This window comes from Sebastes umbrosus, chromosome 15, assembly GCF_015220745.1.
Source record: "Sebastes umbrosus isolate fSebUmb1 chromosome 15, fSebUmb1.pri, whole genome shotgun sequence".
Lineage (NCBI taxonomy): Eukaryota > Metazoa > Chordata > Actinopteri > Perciformes > Sebastidae > Sebastes > Sebastes umbrosus.
The window spans coordinates 25,892,741-25,917,173 of NC_051283.1; the positions used below are offsets into that span (position 1 = coordinate 25,892,741).

Here is a 24,433-nt window from a genome sequence, read left to right on the forward strand (position 1 = left end):
TAACAGCTGTAACTTTCACAAACATTTGTTGACCAAATAGTATGAAAGAAACAACTTTCTCTGTATTTGAATCACCTTATTGTTAAAAAACAGCATTAGATATTCAAGTTTATGACTGACGGAACCCAGAAAACATTGGTTAAATAACATGATACTGTCATCAGCTTGTGTTCTGTTTATGCAAGTTACTATTTTCATAAAACAAACTGAGGACTGTCAGAAGAGAATGCGCTGGCTATTCTCTATATTAGTTGGGTAAACAGTGATAATACTTGGGAATAAACTATTCCATAACACAACTTTTTATGGACCCTATGTGTGGGAACTCCATCCAACAATTGGGCCAATTTCAAAGTTTTCACAGGCAGGCATCTGCCAGTGATTGACACAAGAAAAAACACGGTGATTATTACAGCTGCTTTACAAAATCCCAACAATCCTTTAACTTCTGTGATGAGCGATGCCGAGCACTGCTTTTTAATAAACAACCAAAACATATTCACGTTACTGGGATTTTATTATTTTTTGCAAAAAACAACCATGTAATAAAAGAATCCGGGGTATTCGGGGGTAATACGACTATGTGATGCTTAAAAAAAAAAAAAAGACGTTCTTCCAATTGGAAATTAACTACATAATAAATACAATCTTTTTAACACTATACAAAATGGTGTGTTACTGGAGGGGCAGCCTCGTCAGGCCTCGAGTAACATGCAACACCATATTTTTACTTGGTAGGTTAAAATGTTAACCTCAACCGAAGGTAGGTGTCGGGGGGGGGGGAATGTTTCAAGCAATACACACAGTACAGGCTGAAATATGACAACTGGAGAAAAAAAAAAATGACGAAAAAAAAAAAAGGCATACAAAGTTAATAAAGTCCAGAAATCTTGTGTTTCTCTACAGGTATCCTCCTCAGGTGTGTCCGGGTGTTCCAGTCCTCTTTGTTAAGTTGAATAGTCCTGCAGAAGGAACAGAGGACAAAGAATGAGAACAATTATTGAAGTAAAGACGCAGATCATCACAGTCAGAGCTGCAACAATAAGATTAATCGATCGGCAGAGAAAATTAATTATTTTGATTATAAAATAATAATTTGAGTCAGAATGGTCGGATTTTAAGCAAAAATGCAAAATATTTGGGTGAGTATTCTATGCTTTTTCTTTATAATACATGATAATAAACAGAATATCTTTGGGTTTTGGACTGTTGGTCAGAAGATGCAATCTTCGTCGGTGGGAAATTCTAAAAAGACCATTTTCACTATTTTCTGACAGTTTAGTCACTAATGAAAATAATCGCTAGTTTCAGCCCAAATAACAGTATTATTAGACAAATAAAACAACAATAACTCAATTTATAGCTAAATAAAAACAGAAATAAATCAATTTATAGCTAAATAAAACAAAAATAACTCCACTTATAGCTAAATAAAACAAAAATAACTCAACTTACAGCTCGTGGTTTCTTGTTAACCTTCATGTCAAATCTGCAATAAAACAAAGGAAGGCTGCGTTAGATATTAACAGATCATAAACCTGGTTTTGATGGGAATTACGGTTAAGAAACGGTACCACTACTGTATCATGAAGAAGCCTATAGAAATAAGCCCATAACAAGAACGCTAAATGACCATGTGTTTGTTCTTGTTTGTGCACAGACCTGTAGCCAGCCCAGCATCTGACAACACCAGCAATGCTTTACTTAATAATTACTGGCGTTAGGGGAAGCACACTTGAAATGGATCTGGGGGTCAGAAAGATATGAAAATACCCCCAGTAACAAGCAAGAGAATCTAATGGAGAGATCAGAGTGCTGGATGCTGATGTGCATTCAAGTGATGGAAGTGTTGGACATGCAGTATGACTGAATAAACTAGCAGGCTTAAACTCAACGTCTAGGTCAGCAGAAGCAAGACAGAGAGAGAGCAGGGAAAACAGTGGAAAAGGTGGAGGATGCAGGCAGGATGTAAAGACCACAGGAACAGGAAGTAAAATTCAGACTTACTCAAAGTCATAATCAAACATGGCAGAAGGACTGGGGGGGTCAGCATTAGGGGAAGGAAGAGAGCAGCAACTGTTAGTTCACCAACCTGAGTCTAAAGCCCTACGTCTACATAATAATACTGCAGTCCAGACTTTACAGAGTGAGAGAGCCACTCCGTCACAGTGTGTTAGGAGGAGCACCTGCTGTGTTAATATGTGGTTAGAACAGTGAAGCCTGAGTCAGGGAAAACAGGTTGACAATAAACAGTTACGGTAACACACACACACAGCCACATTACACATATAGCGTAGTGTAAACAACAATTCTACTTAACGAACCAGTCATTTGTGACGACATCGACTCTTATAATAACCAAACTAGACTCACCAATAAACAATCAGTGTGTTTACATGCTCTTAAGTTGGAGTTTAGCTAAGTGTTGGAAATACCCAAAATATGAGAGGTTCTCAAGAAGATTAAAAGGTATGACAGAGAAGAAAATTATATTTAAGTATTACATTTAAAGACCTTACATTTAAATGTTCCCAACATCAGATATTCCCTTCACTTTTTACTTATCCTTGGACTAACAGCGTCTCTGGGAAACTTCCCCAACAGGACTAGTCTGAAAGCATTTTGTATTTTCAGATATTTTTCCAAAAACAAGCTTCGTATTGTGGTCATCTTATTTTCTGGCCACTACGGTATATTTCTCTTATACAAAATTATGTTTGTTTTTTCTTGACTTTTTCTTGTAAAACACTTGATACTTTGACCTCTTTATGTCTCTAAAAAATCCTTCAAATGAAACAACTTGAGAAGGAAAAATCGCTCTTTGATTGAACTGCTCACAACTAATGCTTATACTGAGGCCATAAGCTCTGATGAGGGTTCACAAGTAGCTTCATTTTAAGGGGTCACAAGTCAAAAACATTGGGAATCACGCCTTAAGGTAACCGGGTTATTCTGTGTCTGAATTGGAATCAGAAAGAAGCGTCTCGTGTCACTAAGAAGTTTAAAATGACTAAGCTATGGTACCAAAATAGGATCAGGATAGGCGGGAAATCAGAATCTTGAACAGACCCCTTATTAAGAAATCATGAAATTTGATGTCAATTTAACAGCACAGTCTGAAGCAAAAAAAGAAGCAGAGACTAAACGGCATGCTGACACACTGCGTCTTGTAACTTCATTGTGTACCTGTGTCTGTTTTTGTTCTTCCTCTTCTTATGGCTCCCGTGATGGCTGCCTGAGGAGGAAGAGGAGGCAGCTTTCTGAGGCTTTAGGTCTTGCAACGTCGAGTCCACGTCTTCCGTGTCCTCCTGGCTGGGCTCGTTCTCTTGGTTCTGGAGATCCGGAGAGGCGTCGCTTTCCGTGCCGCTGCCCGCCTCACCTGACGGGGAACCGAAGCGACAGCAGTGTCAGAAAGTAGCAAAGACTACGATAGAGAAACTTTTCCCCAACGCTGCTTGGTTTGAGAAAACTACAAAAAACTACTCACGTTTTTCATTCATGTGATCCGGAATCCCACCGAGTGCGCACACTGCCTGCAAATCAAAACAGAGAGTGCGGTTGCATTAGTAGTCATGCAGCAAATTAGCAACTAATATATTGTGTGAAAAAGTCCAGTGAGAGAGGGACTTACTGCAACTGATGTGACGGATGACTTGCTGAATAAACGCTCGGCTTCCTTGAATTTCCTATTCCTTCTATCAGTCTTACTATTGGAGTTCCTGTTGAAATGGCAGAAATATGGTTATGATCAAATGGAATTGCACAAAGTTCCCACCATGCACCAGCTCATTAATTCCATAACACTTCGACAGTGTTGAACCATTTTCTTGCCAGTTTTCATCATATAACAAAGCAAAGAGATAAAAGTCATAATATTACGAGAAAAAAGTCTTAATTTAATGAGAATAAAGTTATACTATTTCAAGAAAAAAAAGTTGTAATAATATAAGAATAATGTCATAACTTTACGAGAAAAAAGTCGTAATATTACGAGAATAAAGTCATAACTTAACAAGGAAGAAAAGTTGTAATATTACCATAATAAAGTCGTAACTTAACGAGGAAAAAAAGTTGTAATATTACGAGAATAAAGTCATAACTTTACGAGAAAAAAAGAAAATAACGCGCAAAATTACTACTTTATAAACCTATGACTTTATTCTCGAAATCTCACATTTATTTATTTTTCCTCAATGTGGCCCTAATACTCCGTCGTACCGTCGTACCATAGACCTACAACAATGATAAATAAAAATGAAAATGTAAACAAAAAACTGTTATTCATTTCCATTTTTATAAATCCACAGGGAGCCACTGGAGAGGAGCTAAAGAGACGCATGTGGCTCCGGAGCCGCAGGTTGCAGACTAGAGTAATGTATCCGATACTTACTTTTGGTTGGTGAGGTATCGGTCCCATCCTCTGATGATGTTGCCATACATCTGGGTGTCTTCTAGGTAGCTGCCTTCAAATGCATATATTTGTCTTTCCAAGTTCACCAATGTCTCCTAAGATATTGTATAAAAAAAAGAAGAAAAAAAAGATTAAAACTTGTATTAATTGTGAGAAATTAGGTGGAGGAAGGATGAAATGATGTAATGTTACACAACCCTGTCCAGTAGGTGGCGGTATACTCCTTTAACAAAGCTGCCGTTAAAAGCGAGAGAAGAAGAAGAAGAAGAACCGGGCGGCTAAATGTAGCTATGCTAGCTGGTTAGCACGCTGGTTAGCACGCTGGCTGCGGCACAAAACGTTTCATATTTTAAAATCAAATGGATTTAGCAACACATGAGTGAAACGTTAGCTGACTAAACATTACCGGCAAAGTCGCTGTTAGATATCTGGACAATAGTTAACAACGCTCTCTACAGCATTGTCTTAACAGTAGCTAGCTAGCTTAGCATGAGCTAACCAGCTAGCACTGCTGGAGTGAACCAAGGCCTATGGAAAGGAGGCTGCGTCACGCGTCATCAATACGTCATATCTCCGGGGGTATTGCACATGCGCAGTAGAATCTGACCTGCACTCGTCGAGATGGATAGATGATAGATAGATTGATAAATGGATGGATGGATGGATAGATAGATAGAGAGATAGAGAGATAGATGGATAGATGGATAGATAGATGGTAACTTTATTGATCCTGAGGGAAATTCAAGTTTCCAGCATCACAGTTCCATAGTGCAAAACATGTTAGTAAAAAAGGCAGTAAAAAAGTTAATAGTGCAAAGTACAAAAAAAATGTACCAAATATAAAAATACAAGAAGATGAAGAAATGAAGAAAACTGCATTATTATTATCTGTCCTGCAGGCCCTCCTCCTTTGTCGTCGTCGTCCCCCCCCCGAGAGGTGTTGTACAGTTTGATGTCTCGGGGGACAAAGGATTTCCTGAAAAGTGGAGGAGGTTCTGGCAGGAGGTTAAAGTCCATCAGGACCAAAACCTCACGCCATAAAAACAGTTTTTTCCTCATGGCAGTGGGGCTCTCCAACAGCCTCTCACACATATACACCGATGCCCTGCCAACACTGACTCTCCCCCTCTCTTATACACTCTCAATACCACCCCCCTACTGTATCCCTCTCTCAATTTTTTTCAATTCAATTCAAATGTTGTTTGCACTCTGGCAATATTTGCACTATCTGTATATATCATGTTTATTTTTGTTTAAAGCTTATTTTGTATATTGTATATTCTTAAAATTTAAATTTTTTTAATTCTATTTTATTCTAACGTTTTTATCTATTTTGTTATTATACTGTTTGACTTGCACCAACATAACCAAAGCAAATTCCTAGTGTAAATCTCTTACACCTGGCAATAAACACAATTCTGATTCTGATTCTGATTCTGAAATGGCTTTATAGGCATGACGTAACACTGTACATGTTGCCAAAGCATATTCAAATGATGGAAATTTACAATAATTATCTCTCTCTGGTACCTGATTGTTTGCACAATCTGTTTATATCATGTTTATAGATTATATTGTTTATTGTATATTGGTAGAAATTCATTTTTTTAATTCTTATTTTATTCCAACGTTTTAATCCATTCTTTTTTTATTATACTGTTTACTTTCACCAACAAAACCAAAGCAAATTCCTAGTGTTTACCTCTTACACCTGGCAATAAACACAATTCTGAGTCTGTCTGTGGAGCACCTGAGTTACACTGCGCATGCGCAATACCCTCTCACCCGTGTCCCATCCTCCTTCTATAGGCCTTGTAGCCACCGTTAGCAGCATTAGCTTAGCACGTAGCTTAGCCCTTAGCATGGCCTCGGTTTCGCCTCTAACGGCTGGCATCAGAGTCCCGTTCTCTCTGATTCTTCGGTTATTAAACATTCATATCTGATGAAACTCACAGCGAGCTCTTGTTTCCTCTTCACCAGCTCGGCCAGCTCCCGGCGGGTGTCCGGGATCTGTGGTGGAGTCGCCTTCGCATGCATCGCCATGATGGATCGAAGCTATCTGGTTTAGAAACAAAACACAGAGGCGGTTCGGTCGGTTTGGTTTGAAGCGGGCTGGTGGTGAAGAAGGACCGCCATGTTGCCGAGAGATGGCGCTGAAGGACCGGAAAGGACGTCAGCGACGTGTTGTCACGTCGCCATGGCAACGAGATCTTTATTATGGCTTCAGATTTGTACTTTCTACATGATGAACTATAGGCAACATGTACAGAGGATATCATCAAAGTGAGTCTAAGTGAAAACTTTACTTTACTAACTTTACTAATTAGATAAACTTTTTTTAGCAATTAAATAAATAATAAAAAAAAATAATTATTCTAATAAATATAATATTTTTTTAAACATACACAATAATATTTTTAACAGATTCTTCTGCACTATATTGACATTTGTAATAGTCATGTATCTCAGTTGTTACCCTGCACTATATTCAGTTTTAACAGTTTCTTCTGCACTTTGTCTGAAGTGAAAACTTTATTTAATTTTTTATTTAAGCTAATAAATATAATATATCTTTTTTTATAACATACACAATAATATTTTTTTCACAGTCTCTTTTGCACTATATTCACTTTTTTAATTTTAATAGTCCTGTATGACAGTTGTTACCCTGCACTATATCCATTTTTAACAGTTTCTTCTGCACTATATTCACATTTTTAGTAGTCCTGTATCTCAGTTGTTACCCTGCACTATATTCAGTTTTAACAGTTTCTTCTGCACTTCGTCTTAAGTGAAAACTTTATTTAATTTTTTTTTTTAAGCTAATAAATATTTTCTTTGTTATAACATACACAATAATATTTTTAACAGTCACTTTTGCACTATATTCACTTTTTTTTTTAATTTTAATAGTCCTGTATCACAGTTGTTACCCTGCACTATATTCAGTTTTAACAGTTTCTTCTGCACTTCGTCTTAAGTGAAAACTTTATTATATTTTTCTTTAGCTAATAAATATAATGTTTTTTTAACATACACAATAATATTTTTTTACAGTCTCTACTGCACTATATTCACTTTTTTAATAGTCCTGTATCTCAGCTGTTGTTACCCTGCACTATATTAATTTTAACAGTTTCTTCTGCACTATATTCACTTTTTTAATAGTCGTGTATCACAGCTGTTATCCTGCACTATATTTAGTTTTAACAGTTTTCTTCATCTCCTTGTATTTTTATATCTGGTATATTTTTTTGTACTTTGCACTACTAACTTTTTTACTGCCTTTTTACTAACATGTTTTGCACTATGGAACTGTGATGCTGGAAACTTGAATTTCCCTCGGGTTAAATAAAGTTACTATCTATCTATCTATCTATCTATCTATCTATCTATCTATCTATCTATCTATCTAATATAACAATTATTATTTTTGATTTTTAAAACAGATAAGTATGGGGCGTATACCGCTTCATGTTCAATACCAACAAAATACCAAAGAGTGGTGATAGCACATGAAGAAAAGAAGGGGTTTTCATCTCAAGCGAGGAGATTCACTTCAGAAGTCTGTCCGGTAGGGACGTCACTATAAAGTATCAGCTAAAAAAACAAAACAATGCAATATAAACATGAAGATGTGTGTTTGTTTTTCAGAATGTAAATCCAGGACCAGGCAGATATGGCCGTAGTTTCAGCGCTGAAGTCAAAAGTCCTTCCTTCTCAAAGAAAGGCACCACAGGCTTTATTGCATCTAAGGTCAGGTTTCCCCAAGTCATGTGCACTGATTTCAGGTTGCATGCTGAGCAGGGCCATAGACAGGATTATAGAAATACAGAGTTTAAGAAAGAAAAATAAATTTCATACTTATTTGAAACCTTTAATCTGCTATTCATTTAAAGGTCCCATATTGTAAAAAGTGAGATTTTCATGTCTTTTATATTATAAAGCAGGTTTAAGTGCTTTATAAATATTGTTAAACTATCAAAACGCTCAATATACGGAGAAACACACACAGCCCGTATTCAGAAATTGTGCGTTTGAAACAAGCTGTTAGGATTTCTGTCCATTTGCGATGTCACAAATATACAATATTTACACGGTTTTAAGCATAAACATTCTAAATGTGTCCCAGTTTATTTCCTGTTGCAGTGAATGTAAATAACATCAGCTGACAGGAAGTAAACATGGACCCAAGCTGTTGCCTAGCAACGCAATCCCGTTGCAATTCCGTCGAAATGCACTAAAACGGAGCGTTTAAGACAGAGGGTAAATACAGGCATATTCAGGCCAACAGTATGAGGAAAATAAAGTTGTTTTTTTAACATTACAGCATGTAAACATGTTCTAGTAGAAACACAAAATACAAGAATGAAACTGAAAATGAGCACGATATGGGACCTTTAAAGGATAACTTTGGTATTTTTCAACCTGGACTCTATTTTCCCATGTCTTTGTGTGACTAATGGGGACAACACTTTTTGAAATTGGTCCAGTACTGAGGGAGAACACTTCCGACGGCAGCAACTAAACAAGCTGTAATGTAATCATTGACAGGCTCAGATTGTTATTATAAGTGTCTGATAGCATTATGTAAAAGGACCCTACAGAGAAATTAAACCTTTTTTCTTACCTTTCGCTTAATCCGGTCTGTTTGTTATTGTGCGTCTCGCTCGGAGAAGCATCGCTCTGAAATCCTGCATCGCATCCACATTGTCGAAACCACATTGTCTAAATATTCAGCCATGACACTGAAAATCCTTAACAACAATCTGAGCCTTGCAGTGGCAAAAACAAGCACCTTTAGTGGACGTAAACTGACGCTACCAGGTTGCCCCAAGTGATTACATTACAGCTTGTTTAGCGGCTGCAGAGTTCTCCCTCAATACTGGACCAATTCAAAAAAATGTTGTCCCCATTAGTCACTTAGATGTGATCCTTTAAGTGTTTACTTAATTTAACGAAAATTTCTGTAAATCTTATTTCCCAACATGACTAAATTGTGTCCCATGATTGCTAAACCCCCCTAAAAGTGTAGATTCTGCTGATCGCCTGTCAATACACCATATATGTTTTTAAAAACTGTGTGCATTTCATCCTCTCTAACAGACTGCCTGGATTTCCAATAAACGACTGAGATCCCTCCCAGCACCAAATGCATACAACCTGGATAGCTCCTTCATAAACAAGGATAACTTCAGCATTGGAGCCTCCAGGGTGTTCAGGTCGCCTGTGGCTGTGCAGCTGGATGGTCCGAAGGACAGAACTCCTGCTCCGAATCAATATGATGTATGTATGTGAATTATGCAAGTTGCTTTTAAAGACTATGTTGTGCATCTTGTGCAACTTTTTGTGTTTCTTCTGCATGGACAGGTCAGTTGTGGCGGAAGAAAGAGCTTCTCTGCAGTGGATGGTACATCAGCCTTCCGGTCAAAAACTGGACGCGACTCTTTTTACCAAATCAAAAAGGGGCCGTCTCCAAGTAATTACCTCTCTGTGAAAAGTCATGCATAATCTCATTTCATCTTTTTAGTCTTCATTTTATTTATCTTAGTTTAACATCTTACATCACACATTTTGTTAAAGGCCACTACGTGTTGAGCAGCCACTTAATCCAGCACGGCTCCAAGGCGGTCTCGTCCCCCTTCAAATCAACAATTCAGAGATTCCCTCCTCCGGTTGACAACCATGTACCAGGCCCAGGAGCCTACAGTCCCCATCAGAGCCCTGAACCGGTCAAGAGGACCAAGTGAGTAAACACACAATATCTATCGCTTTGCTTATGTGTCCCCCAGTTATTTCTCTTCAATAGCCTAAAAAAATGTGAATTCTGTGAACTGTGTTTTTACAGGAGGGGATATTATTTGGCGATAACAGCGCCTCCTGTGATCGTTCCAAAGGACCCTCCCTTGCCGGGACCCGGGCAGTATGACATAGGGGATTATAACGGCCTGTCGAAGCATCCCATGCCCACTGCTGCATTCGCATCCAGAACTGAAAGGATCCCCCAAAACTCACCGGCCGACATGATGCCAGGTCCAGGTAATGCCTAAAAAACCCAAATCTACTACATAAAACATAAATACTTTTTTTTATAACTTGTATTTTACAGGACATTTTGGTTGTCGGTATGTATGTGTTTTCTTATTTCTGTAACTAACTAGACAAATACAGGTGATGTGATGTCAGGATTATTTAAAGAAAACTCTTTGGCTCCCCAAAACACAATAAACACCAGACGGTCCAGAGAAAAGCTTTCTTTATAGCCTAATCATTATATACAGGATATGTTGAGATACTGACTTCTGCAGCGAGCTGGTTGTGGTGTGAAATATAGTCACGTGCTAATTTGTACATCTTTAAATAAATACATTGGGATTAGATTAGGTTTGCATTAAATTTGCATCCCCGCTCTGGGAGCTGTTAAAATGTGGGGAATGTAGGAAACTGCTGATTTAAGTATTATGCAAATGAGGCCGGGTAAGGAAAAGTAGGTGCACATGAAAATTTAATGACAACATTTTATCATAACGTTACTCCCAGAAGCTGCCTGGGATTTTTCCTTTAACCCCGTCAGTCTCACTGTTTATCTACATCAATAGTCTTCTTCCTTATGAGCAAAATTATCTTAACTGTACTTGTATGGCTACCGAAGAAACATGTACATATAAGTACGGTTCTGTAAAACTTTATAAAGTCAGGGAAGACGCTGGAAAAAATGTCTGTTTGCCTATGTTTATTGGTTATGATGCTTTTGTAAATAATTTACATTCTAGGGTTTTGACCCTTGACACCTATAAAGTCAGAAAGGTTAGTGAGGGTTGACTGGAGTAACTGTTGTGAAATAAACTGTACACTATCCTGCTTATTACACGACAGAGTCTGACATCAAAACTGCATAGCAACGTCTCTATAAAGAAATAACAGACCATAGAACGCCATGATTGACCAATCAGAATTGAGTATTCAACAAAGCCGTGTAATAAATGCATTTTGTAACTGGAGTTTTCAAGGCAAACCTAAATTCTACATGTGTATCGTCATATCATAAATCTGTAATGCAACTATTCACATCAAATGTTTCTCTATTTTTAAATAGCCCTGGTTATCCTTAAAAAAGAAAATGTGCAATACATCCATATTTGAAGCCAAGAAGTGACCTAGAGAAGTAGATTACGATACGATACGATACGATACGATACGATACGTTTGTCAGTTTACATTGAAAGTGATATTGCATCCTTCGGCAGTTCAGTTCAAGATATTTCATAAAGTTACACATATGACAAACAGTTATGACAGTTAAACATCTCACATTTTATCCTCTGGATTCAGATCTTATTTAGCAGCACACTGATTTTGGTTTAGCAAAAGGATAGACTGATGTATAAAAGAATTCTTCAGCCTGTTGTGTTTAAATGTAGGTACTCTGAATCGCTGATTGGAGGGCAGAAATATTCTCTGTTTAAAAGAAGTAGTAGTTTTTTGGCGTGGAGCTGAATGGGTAAATTCTCCACCTACACCAAGCTGTGACACATTTAAACAGGGAATGCCCCTCCTGGACTTTTGGCATTTTAGCGAGAGACCAAAGCTGTTGCTCATTGAACATTCATCTCTGTCTCTTATCGCCCTGAGCATGAGAGAAGTGTAACTCCCCTGCAACTGGTTGCTGTCCTATTATATAAAGTTCAACTTGATTTAAAGCTACAGGCATAATTAGAAGCTCAGGTTGTCCATTTGTCTGACATCACTTTCTCTGGCTATAGGAGAAAGACATGTCTGTAGTCTTTAATTGTGTCATATGATTGCAAGTATGAAAGCATTAAGTTCAACTTTCTCTCCTTCTTTCCAGGTTTCTATGATCCACGGATTTTGCCAAAGCAGTCCTTCTTTTGCAACGAGTCCAGAATCTGGCTACCTGTATGAAGCTTTCAAGGAAAACTGCCCTGCAGATATGTACATTCATCACACACATGATTATCTGTATAAAAACGCTTCTATGCAAGGTATGTGTTTCTATGTTTAAATGTGCACGGGTTCATGTATCTGACTTTTATATATATATAGAGAGAGATCAGTATTTGTTGAGCAAAAAAAGGATGAAAATTAAATGTTTGCAACCATTTAGCCTCTATTTCTATGTTTAAGTAGGCCGATGAGATGTTAGAGATATTTTGAAAGATGAATCACATAGTGTATTTATTCTATAATGGTAATGTAAGGGAGTGCCAAAACACTTGAAAAGCCATACATTTTATCCTCACGTATATTTCCTGATGCTCTAATGTGGAGATGATTATAGAAGTGAGTGTCGCCACGGTCCCCGACAGCTGCTGGTCCAGTCACTGGTACGCCACAGTAACAGCTGAGAGCTTGAGATGACACCGCTGTGCCAACTGCTAGAGGGCAGACAGAGGGGTGGAGTGGGACTGTATGTGAGCAATGTGACTGACTGGGCATGAGGCAGGGATGGCGTTTAACCCGAAAGACAAATGCACACACATCAGTCGTCAGCCTTTATCACATTGTTATATTGTTGGATCAGTGGCTTTACCACTTTTCTGACCTCACGTTTGTTTTGAAGTTTCACATTTTGGGTAATGTGCTTGTTTGCTTTCTGGCATGGAGTTGATTGATACCACTCTTATATTTAAAGCAGCTACAATATTTTCATCATAATGTATCAGATGACAATGGAAAGCCATGTGAAAAGGGTCGCTCGTAGTGATCAGTGGGCAACCTCCGGTTCTCAAAAGTGAAGCCAATGCTGAAGTGCCTTAAACTTGCATTCTTTCTAACAGCCAGCAAGGGGCGACTCCTCTGGTTGCAAAAAGAAGTCTGATCGTATAGAAGTCAATGAGAAAATGAGCCTACTTCTCACTTGATTTATTACCTCAGTAAACATTGTAAACATGAGTTTATGGTCTCAATCTCTAGTTTCAAGTCTTCTTCAATACAGCATGGTGTTAATTTAGTAAATTATGGTCCCATTTAGAGTCAAATAGACCATAAAGCAGGGGATGCTTTAAGGCGGGGCTACCTTGTGATTGACAGGACGCTATTACGGCGTTGTCCGGTCTGAGAGTTGTCTGTGTTTTCGTCTTAAAACTTTAACCCTTTCAGTGTGTTTTCAGTTCATGAAAGTTAATTTAACATTTTGGTCGCCTAAAAATGTCTTATTCAGCTGCGGTTGTACTTGGCTCCACCCTCTCGTGTCACTTCTGCTTGCAAAAAAACGACATGGTGGCGGCAAAAAATCAAGATGGCGACGGCCAAAATTTCGAACTTGAGGCTGAACAAACAGAGTATTATCATCTGAATCTGCAGCTCACCTCGGCTTTACGGAGCTTCATAGTGAGTTTCAGCTCATTTAGTTGTTCGGCCACAATTTATTGTTTTGGTTCACTGCCATAGTGTAGCTTTAAGCGAAAAAACTCTAAAATAAAATCACTGTACATTACCAGCTCAGCATAAGACAGCAGATATTGGACTTAGATTCATCAGGTGACCAGAAACACTGCCTCCAAATGAATGATAATGTTGCTCCGTAACAGCTGGGAGTGTAACATGTTTGCTTTATCAACATAATAGGTGACGAGATGTCATTGTTGCGTTCACACCGTGTTTCCACTGCCTCCAAATGGCCCCAAAAAAATCAGTTTTTGCAGGTTTGAATATGAGGCTACAGCCAGCAGACGCTTAGCTTAGCTTAGCTTACACACTGGAAACAAGGGGAAACAGTTAGCTTAACTCTGTGCAACACTAATAAAAATCAGCCCAACATGTTATATCTTGTTTGTTTAATCTGTACAAAAAAGGACAAAAAAAAAGGAACTAGTATTTCTTGACTTGGTACAGTAACTTGCTGCAGGTTGCCTGGCAAACTGCAAAGTTTTTGCACATACTAAACAAACAAGATATAACATGTTAATTAGTGAATTTTAGAGGTGCTGTTATGCGTTTTTGTAACCTGTAGACCGAGCCAGGCCAGCTGTTTTTGAGTCTTTATGCTAAGCTAAGCTAAGCACCTGCTAGATGTGGCTTTATATTTGACATATAGATAATGTAATTGGTGTAAATTGTCTCATCTAACTCTCCGCCAGAAAGCAAATAAGTGTATTTCCTTAAAATGTTTTCACTCCGGGTAGTTGTCATGGCATCTTGTGTTCACCAGATGCAGCTGTTGACATGGAAACTACTCTCACGGAAAGATTTCTGCTCTCTGGAAATGACAGAATAAAACAACAACATGGTGCCAACGAGTTTTTATTTATACCTCAAGCTTTTTTTTTCCATCTGCAAAGAGCGAGGATGCTATCCAGTTTAAACCACAGTGTCATCTGCTCGCAAGGAAATCAGTCGGAGATTTTTTTTCTCCAGCTCTGCACTCGATAACCGCACCAACTGCAGACATGCTTGACTCCCACACTGTAGCAGCTGTAGTTATATTCAGACTCTGACTTCAGCAGTGTGCTCTCCAAATATGTGTACTCGCCCTGTAAAATCAAACCTTTGTGCACATGAGGGTTTTTTACAATAAGCAGAGCATTTTATGACTCCCTTTTGCAGACTGAAATGTGCTCTCCCCCTCTTGGTCAAACGTGCAGGGAGGATCCAGACGGATGTTTTAAGTGTAACTGCAGGCTCTTTAGGCCGGCGGTTGCCTTTGTGGTCGTGTGTAGGAGGGGCAATTAACTACGTGCCTCTGTGGGTTTATGGGAGAGTCTCTGAACCTCCCCATGTCTCAGTCAGGTGTAGGCGAGTACGGACATGCACTCTCTCAAAAGGAAGTCTCACTGAGAAAGCTCTTTGTTGTAGGATGCATGCAGGTTGAATCGGTTCCTCATCGATCTTTGCTGATTAAAGATCTGACCTTATTCATGCATTTAATAGTCTAACCATATATATTAGGTTAGATTTGGCTCTAAATTATACCAATAATAGTCTGAGAGATCCAATAAAACTAATTTGACTCGCTAAAGTGACGCTGCCTGAATCAGAGTTAAGAGATAATCATGTCTACTTATGTCTGTTGCCTGGCAGTACATCAGGGGATCGCAGGCACAATTCGTTCTGCTGTAATTTTATAAGTCTCGCATAAAACGTTTAAAGACACATGGTGTATTTATGGAATCAGAAATATGAGAAAAACACAGTGAAGCATTTGAGGATTTTCCTATCCTGCTTGTCCATCATATTTAGTTTTTTAGCCATGCTAGTGGCGATTGGGATGACAATGTGGGTCAGTCAGTCGGTCGGTCCGCACCAGACCGCAATAACTCAACAACTAATGGATAGATTGAAACTATAAAGACATTTATGGTCCCCAGAGGAGTAATCTTCATGTCGTTGGTGATCCCCCTGACTTTTCCTCTAGTACCATCATCATGGATGGATTGCAATGACATTTGGTAGTAGATGTTCATGGTGCCAAGAGGATGAATATTAAAGAGGACATATGCTCATTTTCAGGTGCACACTTTGTATTTTGGGTTCCTATACTTAAACATGTTTACATGCTTCAATGTTCAAAAAGCGCTTTACTTTTACCAGCTGTGCTACAGCACCTCTTTTCACCCTCCGCTATCCTCTGTTATGAGCATTTCAGCATGCTGATGTTAGACTCTCAGAGCTGCTAGTATGGCTGTAGACTAGGGCGGCAACCAACGATTATCTTCATTGTCGATTATTTTCTCGATTAATCGATTAGTTGTTTGGTCTATAAAATGTCAGAAAAATGTAAGAAATGTCAATCAGTGTTTCCCAAAGCCCAAGATTACGTCCTCAAATGTCTTGTTTTGTTCACAACTCAAAGATAATCAGTTTACTGTCATAAAGAAACCAGAAAATATTCACATTTAAGAAGCTGGAATCAGAGAATTTTTACTTTTTTTTCTTAAAAAATTACTCAAATCAACAAATTGATTATTAAAATAGTTGGCGATTAATTTAATAGCTGACAACTAATCGATTACTTGTTGCAACTCTACTGTATACTCTGTTATTCTCTTATATTTCTCCTTATATAGAGAGTGTGGCCGTCAACAGATGCATACAGCTGCAGTAGATGGTAAATGAGACCTGATAACTTTAAAGGTTTAGCTCTAGTCTGTTTATCGCCTCACTGCGATCTTTGTCTGAGTACCTTATCACCAGTGCAACAAAGAGTCCCTTCACTGATCGAGATGCATGCGCTCTTATAAGTTAGATCATGTATTTATTTTGAGGTTGTAGCCTTGAAAATAACATCATTCCTTCAATAACACATGACTTACAGTAGTAGAAAAACAACACGTTTACAGTGTGACCAGTGTCATCACGCTGCTCTCAACCTGTCTGCAGCAACAAATACTGTAGTATGTATACGGTAGTATATTGATCCAATGTGTCTGTTCAGAAGGAGACAAAGGTTCTCGTGCAGATAAACAAGATATGTGAGGTTTATTGAGCGCTGCCTGCCTTTCCTCTACAGACGTATTGCATTTCCTGCCCTTGCATTTCCAAATCCCGTTACTGCATCAACAAATCGTTTTTTACCAGAGACTCCAGACTCAACAACAGAGCCGTTCGCTCCCTCACAGGCACCAACAGTTCAGATCCAACTCCCATTAGCCCCGATGGAGCTGCTTTCATGTATCTTAGGGCGCCCAGTGGATTGATTAGCAGTGTTTCAACACATCACAGGCTGTCTGTAGCCTCCATGTACCATGTTTAAAGGAATACTGCAAAATAAAAGAGGGTATTATCTGCTCCCCTCAAGTTTTTTTTTTTCAGAAGGACAGATTTTGGTCATGTGAAATTAGAGTTTTAACTGGCAACGTTTGTATTTATAAGGGAAAAGGAATGAAGCGTCAACCACATAACCAGAAGTCCTTAGTGTCTTCACCAAGCTAAGTGGGTCATGCATATTTTATCTCTCTGGTAAAGCTTGCATACATTTGGCCTTTTAAGTACAGCTCTAACATCATCATGTTGTATCCTACTCTAAAGAGTCTCTAAATGAGCGTTTGGGGAATTTTTATTATGCTTTTTAATGTATATTTGTACTCAGTGCCATCCTATATGTCCTGCAGATAAATGATGAACATAGATGACCTCATCTAAAATTAATCTGATTTTTCTTTTTTGAATAACCAAAAAGGTGTAGTGGGTTCTGGTCAGACTATTTATAAAATGCCTCTTTTTTAAAAATTAATGACACTCCTCCTCAACCGCTGCAGAAGACGCTTTTATCTTCGAGAAGATGTCATCATTTCGATATAATAATCACTAACACAAAAGGGTTATAATATGTCCAAGTTATCCAATAAATGCCATATATATAAACTGAGTTAGGGTTTGTCTCCTTGAGATTATTTTCTTTGTTCTTCCATCCTCTTGCTGCTTCCTTTTCTTTTATCAGATAAGACTGGGCAGCAGATTTCCTCCTGGAAGACTGCCCTGCTCTGTCTCCTGCAGTGGCAGGAAGGTCATGTCAATTGTTAATCAGCTTGTCAACACCAATATCGCAAGCAGCATACTAATGCCCTGTCAGTTTTTCTTATACAACATTTTGTGCTTTATAGTATATCCCTAAATAAATAATGATTTTTTCCCCCTACAATATAGGATTATTTGTCCATTCATTGGTAGGTTTATAGAGACATTTGAAGGGTAGTTTTTCCTTATTAGTATCCAGTAATATTCCAGTGAGGTTTCTGTATTAAAGGTCCCATATCGTGCTCATTTTCAGGTTCATACACGTATTTTGTGTTTCTACTAGAACATGTTTACATGCTGTAATGTTAAAAAAACAACAACTTTATAACCCTCTGTCTGAAATGCTTCGTTTTAGTGCATTTCAATGGAATTGCATTGCTAGGCAACTGTTTGAGTCCATGTTTACATCCTGTCAGCTGATGTTATTTACATACACTGCAACAGGGAATAAACTGGGACACGTTTAGAATGTTTACATTTAAAACCGTGTAATGGTCTAAATATTGTATATTTGTGACATCACAAATGGACAGGAATCCTATAACGGCTTGTTGCAAAATGCAAACACAAAATTTCTGAATACGGGCTGTGTGTATTTCTCCATATAATGAGCGTTTTGATAGTTTAACAGTATTTTTATAGCACTTAAATCTGCTTTATAATATAAAAGACCTGAAAATCTCACTTTTTACAATATGGGACCTTTATTGTACTAATTAAGAGTATTTTTCCTAATATATATCTTGGCCATAAAGAAAGAATGACTGTTACAGCTCCATTAATTAATAGCTGTGATTACACATACAGTGTGCTGTTATGATAACTCACCTCCTTCCAGGCAGCAGGGCTGTTTCAGCTGCTGGAAATCATCTGATGGATTAAACCATTCGCGGGGGTCCAGGAGGACACTTTATATCCTGTTACTGCGGTTTAAACCGACGAAAGAGGCTTTACGGTAAATCAAATGTAATATTTCACGTTTTTAATCAATCTTTGATTGGTTATTTGGGCTGGTGTTTTATGGGCAAATGAGTTCTGTCCGTTGCGAAACAGTTGGTACAGTCCAGTTGTCCGGCATGCGGTTTTTCGTTGCCATTCGATGACGTCAAGTTAGCAGGAAGGAGAGGAAGACCACAGCCGGAAGTTAAGCAATGTTGCCTTCAAAATAAAATGTGATTATTTTAAAATGGAGTGACATAAATTAAAAATTGTATGTAGTTGTGCAATATCATTATCATTATTATTACTAAGGTGTAATTCTCACTGTGCAATATCATTTTCCACTTGTGCAATTGTGTTAATAGTCTGTTTATTGTCAATACTGTATATACTGCTTCTATTTTTATACTTTTATTCTATTTAAATGGTTCATATTTTGTTTCACTTTGTTTAGCTCTTTTTTTTACTGTGTTAGCTGATGCATCTTGTTTTCTGCACTATCCCCTTTGCTGCTGTACTCTGCAAATTTCCCCACTGCGGGACTAATAAAGGAATATCTTATCTCATCTTAAAAACTTTTTTTTGTATTAATAATTGACTATGAATTATTTATTTCAACCATAATAGTAGTATGTGTTTCAATGAAATTACATCGGGGCTGTTCCACTTTGCAGTGAAGAAAATTCTGGGACAACGGCTGTATTTTGTGCATTAAAATAATACAAAATTATTTCTTTTAATTATCTGTCTTGTCTGTTTAGTGTTGTACATCATTGTTTGTATTTTCTAATTGTGACCTACCAAAGGACTGCAGACTAAAATTGGCTTTAAGCTAAATCTGGTGCAATAGTCTATACTCAAGGGAAGCATTTGTGTTTGAGGTATGTATTGTTGTCAGACCTTTTGAACAAAATAACCACACTTTGGAAAAAGCAAAATACAACACAGTAAAAAAAGCAAAACAAAATATGAACAATTTAAATAGAAAGAAATATAAAAATAGGAACAATATTTACAGTATTGACAATAAACAGACTATTAACACAATTGCACAAGTGGAAAAATTATATTGCAATGCCACTTATTGTCTGTTAAAATCAGAAATATATATATATATATATAAATGTATTACTAAAAATTGAACATACTGATTCAAGGTCCACTTACTAGCTTTTTTTCTGGAGCTTCACCTGCATATTGTGGCCTTCCTCAGTGGATGTTTTCTCAGTCATGTGATGACATCTCCAATTCAACTGAGCAAACTCTATCCGCATAGGAAAACCACGCAATGCAGTTGAAAGTGATGGGAAAACATAGTAAGTGGACCTTTTAGTTTTACTTTTAAAATTAAAATAGCTACTTGAAATAATATGGCATTATTTTATTCTGAAATCTGCAACCGGAAGTGGTTACATCACTCATTGTAACTTGCCTTCACTTACAGGACTCACTGAAGCTTTTTTATTCCCACACTGTAGATTTTCCTCTAAAGAGCTGCTGGATTGGACTGAGTCTCTTTATTCTATAACAAGACACTGAAGACAGTTTATCATAATTTAACATCTCAGACATCCCCAGCTGTTTTCAGTCGGATCCTGTTTCTTTATTATACATTATTTGTTTTGGTCACTTTTTCTCTTCTATTCCGGTTGGATTTACAAAGGGCGTGTGTTGGGAGTTTCATCTCCTGTACTGGTGCGACTCTGAGGAATGACAGCAACTGGGATCAGATCAGCCTGAATGGAAACAATGGATTATAAAGAGCTGGGACATCATTTCGAGGAGAAGCTGACACTAACAGACAAATGTGAGTATATTAATGACAATATACATATATATATATATATATAAAAAATAGGTCATGCATAACATTACTGTAGAATTAAAGAGGATGGTGATGGTGATTCTGATTATACATGTTTTTTTTATTCTTAATCTTTTCATCCTACTAATCATAATGAAAGTGTGAGGGTATTTTCCTGTGCAGTGATTCAACAGCTGCAGCAATGCAACACATCACATTCCTCCCTTCCTCCTTTAACATGTTAAAAGATGGGATGTTTGTCCATCCTGTAATTCCCCCACACTCACACACATACACACAGTGGGCTGTCTGCAAGAAGAGATCCTGGAAATGCTGCACTGGAGCTGTGCTCTCCATTACCAAACACGTCAGTGGTGCACAGCACAGGGTGGAAAAATGGCCCATATAAACAGTCAGGCAGGCAAAGCTGATGCAGCTGGAGAGATTCTGCAAAAAAACCCCAAAACAATCACTCTTACTGCACAATGTTAGTGAGATACTAAACAGATTACATGCAGGAAAACTCTTCCTTTATCTCCTTCAGTGTCTTTGCTCAAGAGCACTTCAGCAGCACAGATATACTGGTTGATGCATGCAGAGCTTCAACATCTGCATCTCCAGCTGAGGGTTTCTCACACACTGCACATCAGCCTCTTTGTAGCTGATCCAGTAGCCCAGAGGAGATTTTCTTAATTCCAGTGAAACCTTTATAATGATAAGCTGATATTAGTGAGTCATTTATTCTTATGTTGTATACATGCTGATAATAATAATAATGATTTAATAATGTAAATATTACATAAACTGGACCAACAAAAACCCTGAAATATTCTTTCAAAAGCCTGGAAAGGAAGGACATATGGCTGATGTGATTAGGCTGGTATTCACTCTGATTTCTCCAGTATTATCAGATTTATTTGCCAAGTACGTGTACACACACAAGGAATTTGACTCCAGTTTTTACGCAGCTCTCTCCGTGTACTTAAACAGAATAGAAATAACAGCTAGGAACAATAATGACCAACAATACAATAAGCATACAATAATAAAAATAAAATGTATACTGTATATACAAGTTAAGTGTTCTGGAAGTTGTAAACAATACAAATAGTGCAAAGAAATAAATACAGGATGGATATAGATGGACTGGATGTACAGTATGCACAGTGTGTAGGATTTATATGTAAAGTGACAGATGATATGTACATATTACAAAACATGTGCATTAAAGATTGTAAATCATAATCTAAAAATGTACATTATAGACTGTAAATTATTATCTAAAAATGTGCATTATAGACTGTAAATTGTAATCTATTACAGCAGCAGCAGGTATTTTTGTGTTAAGAGTGTTATTGACAGTGTATGACTGATCATAGAGTAAATGCTTTTGCCAGTGATGTATGATTTTTGGTAAACAATGAAGGTCTGAAGTGGTTCGAGTTCTTTATTTCTGGTCTTACATGTATTTTCAATCTGGTTTATGTGGATTGGTGGTGCCTTGTAAGCAATGATACAATTATAAAACCACATCTCCCCTTGACCTGTGTGCTGGTGGAAGGTGACTGTGTTCACTGGCAGCCCTCCCCCTCCCCCTACACTGTTTCCACTTGATGTGGAGAGCGTTGGATGGAAGGAGAAACGTCTGCTGCAGCTTTTTATCACCGCAAAGGCAGAGCTGTCATGGCTCGCTGCTGATGTGTGGGTGTCTATGTTTACATTTGCTGCAAGAAGAAGAAGAACAGCAGCTACAGTCCGACGGATGCTGGAATTTTGAGGCCAATACTGATATCAATATTTGGGAATTCGATATATTGGTATATATTGGTATAACATAAACAATCTTTTATTATTAATTTGGTCTCTTTGCCTACATTTGATAGTGACAGTGATAGCTATGAAATGGGGAAAGAGAGGGGATGACATGCAGCAACGGGCCGTATAGATCAGCTTCGAACCACGGGCCACTGCAGTAAGGACTCAGCCTTGGTACATGGGGCGCCCAAGAAACGTACAGAGTGAGACATTTTATAGTTGACAAAATCCCTGGTGGTCAAACTATGTAATGGTGACACTGTTTGGCATTTCTGCTGTGCAATTTCTACCTATTGGCTGACGTATACCTCAATACAGAATGATATATGTGCAATAATCTGGCCAATTTATCATTCTAGCTCTAAATAGCAACCCCTTAAAAGTCCCATATTGAAAAAGTGAGATTTTTATGTTTTAGATTATAAAGCAGGTTTAACTGATATATAAATACTGCGAAAGTATCAATACACTCAATCCACAGAGATATACACACAGCCCGTATTCAGAAACTGTGCGTTTCAAACAAGCCGTCAGGATTTCTGTCCATTTGTGATGTCACAAATCTACAATATTTAGACCATTTCACAGTTTTAAATGTAAACATACTAAATGTGTCCCAGTTTATTTCCTGTTGCAATGTATGTGAATGTCATCAGAATAAACACCATTCTGATTCTGATTCTGATCAGCTGACAGGATGTAAACATGGGCCCAAGCTGTTGCCTAGCAACGCAATTCTGTTGCCATTCGGTTGAAATGTGCTAAAACCGAGCGTTTCTGATAGAGCGTGAATACAGGTATATTCAAACAGACAGTGTGTGTAAAATAGTGTGTTTTTTGAACATTAAAGCATGTAAACATGTTCTAGTAGAAACCCAAAATACAAGTATGAACCTGAAAATGAGCATGATGTGTCCCCTTTAACATAAGCATAAGCCCACAAATAAAAAGGTTCCTGTTCTTGACTCCTTTCGGTTACAGTCCTGATCCTGGTGTCTTCAGAAAGGAAACTCTTTGGAGTTTGCAATCAAAAAGTCAGAATTCGTAAAAACATTTATACTAAGCGAAGGCACCGACATGGTAGGCCTATTCTAAGGTTTTTCCTTCTCCTTTATTTCTCTGTCTTTATGAATTCATGTTGGAAAAAAAACCCACCAATTGCTGCAGTGATATTTGGATCTTAAAGTGGATGAATTGTGATGCCTTATGCTTTTACATGTATAGTCTGTCAACTGTGAGTAAGGATTTAACTGGATGCTGCTTGTTTAGTAGTTAAGAGGAGGGAAATGTCATCCTGTGTACGTTTTTGAGGCATGGTTGTCAGCTTTGAATCTGTCTTTTGGTGCTTAATCATGATACATTTGTGTAAATTATTCTTCAGAGGTGTAATTTCTGCTGTAAAAGTTGCTTTTATTGAAATACTCAAGAAGCATTGTATTGTTCTTGAGCACATCCACCCATCGATAAGGGAATATAAGGTGGAAAAACAAAGCATGTTTTGGTTGCCGGCCTTCCAGTCGGAGCTGCAGCACGCAGCATGGGTTGATCAACATGTGACGTTATCAGGAATGCTAGACGCCGAAAAAGGCATGGCGTTGGATAAACAGAAACATTCTTTCTCTCTGGCTCCTTTCTGAGCGCTGTGAGTCTCCTTGTTCTTAAGAAAGACAGAAAGACAAGCCAACTAGGGTATGTTTGTTTTTGTACAGCCTGCAGATCTGTCAGAGGGGATTATAATCTCATATCAAAGTGATTTATTCAGGTCGGAGGTTGGCAGACCTTTGGTTGAGCCCTAATACATGTAGACCATCCAAATCCCTTTCACACATACACAGATGCATACACACTCACCCCTCCTGAACTCATATATCTGTTGTCATCCCTCACACCCCCTGAAACCAGTCAACCAGCTACATTACGCCACTTAATCAGTCTGTTTCACTGTCTGCTGGTGTTTCGATGTTACAGAGCAGTTTTGTCTAAAAGGA

At 38.0% G+C, this 24,433-nt stretch overlaps 3 protein-coding genes across 9 annotated transcripts in view; 2 read left to right on the forward strand and 1 right to left on the reverse strand.

Annotated features, from left to right (window-relative positions):
- Positions 1–498: 498 nt before the first annotated feature.
- On the reverse strand, positions 499–6,502 carry meaf6 (MYST/Esa1-associated factor 6). Of its 2 annotated transcripts, XM_037795106.1 has the most exons (8): positions 6,365–6,502; positions 4,391–4,506; positions 3,632–3,719; positions 3,488–3,533; positions 3,187–3,379; positions 2,008–2,037; positions 1,456–1,489; positions 499–962 (listed from the first exon to the last, which is right to left on the reverse strand). In XM_037795106.1, the coding sequence occupies exons 1-8, from the start codon at positions 6,452–6,454 to the stop codon at positions 948–950; spliced, it is 612 nt and encodes a 203-aa protein (XP_037651034.1). In that variant the 5' UTR covers positions 6,455–6,502; the 3' UTR covers positions 499–947. The 2 variants fall into 2 exon arrangements, with proteins under 2 accessions (XP_037651034.1, XP_037651035.1); XM_037795107.1 differs by lacking the exon at positions 2,008–2,037.
- Positions 6,501–12,531, forward strand: stpg1 (sperm-tail PG-rich repeat containing 1). Its single transcript, XM_037795103.1, has 8 exons — positions 6,501–6,694; positions 7,861–7,985; positions 8,066–8,167; positions 9,518–9,697; positions 9,782–9,890; positions 9,995–10,157; positions 10,260–10,450; positions 12,261–12,531. Exons 1-8 carry the CDS (start codon positions 6,673–6,675, stop codon positions 12,332–12,334), a joined length of 966 nt encoding a protein of 321 aa, XP_037651031.1. The 5' UTR covers positions 6,501–6,672; the 3' UTR covers positions 12,335–12,531.
- Positions 12,532–20,280: 7,749 nt separating this feature from the next.
- Positions 20,281–24,433, forward strand: part of LOC119503357 (MAP7 domain-containing protein 1-like) — a 51,867-nt gene continuing 47,714 nt past the window's right edge. For all 6 annotated transcript variants that reach the window (XM_037795097.1, XM_037795099.1, XM_037795100.1 and 3 more), the window contains exon 1: positions 20,281–20,633. In XM_037795097.1, coding sequence (XP_037651025.1) covers positions 20,567–20,633 — 67 coding nt within the window. In that variant the 5' untranslated portion in view covers positions 20,281–20,566. The remainder of the gene's footprint in view (positions 20,634–24,433) is intronic.

What these genes read in the sequence shown, in the direction of transcription:
- meaf6 (XM_037795106.1), bottom strand. Translation starts at nt 6,454, where the DNA reads ATGGCGATGCATGCGAAGGCGACTCCACCACAGATCCCGGACACCCGC. An exon ending in CGATACCTCACCAACCAAAA is followed by an intron (nt 3,720 to 4,390) that starts GTAAGTATCGGA and finishes CCATTTCAACAG; the next exon opens with GAACTCCAATAGTAAGACTG. An exon ending in CATCCGTCACATCAGTTGCA is followed by an intron (nt 3,534 to 3,631) that starts GTAAGTCCCTCT and finishes TTTGATTTGCAG; the next exon opens with GCAGTGTGCGCACTCGGTGG.
- stpg1 (XM_037795103.1), top strand. Translation starts at nt 6,673, where the DNA reads ATGTACAGAGGATATCATCAAA. An exon ending in GTACAGAGGATATCATCAAA is followed by an intron (nt 6,695 to 7,860) that starts GTGAGTCTAAGT and finishes TTTTTAAAACAG; the next exon opens with ATAAGTATGGGGCGTATACC. An exon ending in CAAAAAGGGGCCGTCTCCAA is followed by an intron (nt 9,891 to 9,994) that starts GTAATTACCTCT and finishes ATTTTGTTAAAG; the next exon opens with GCCACTACGTGTTGAGCAGC.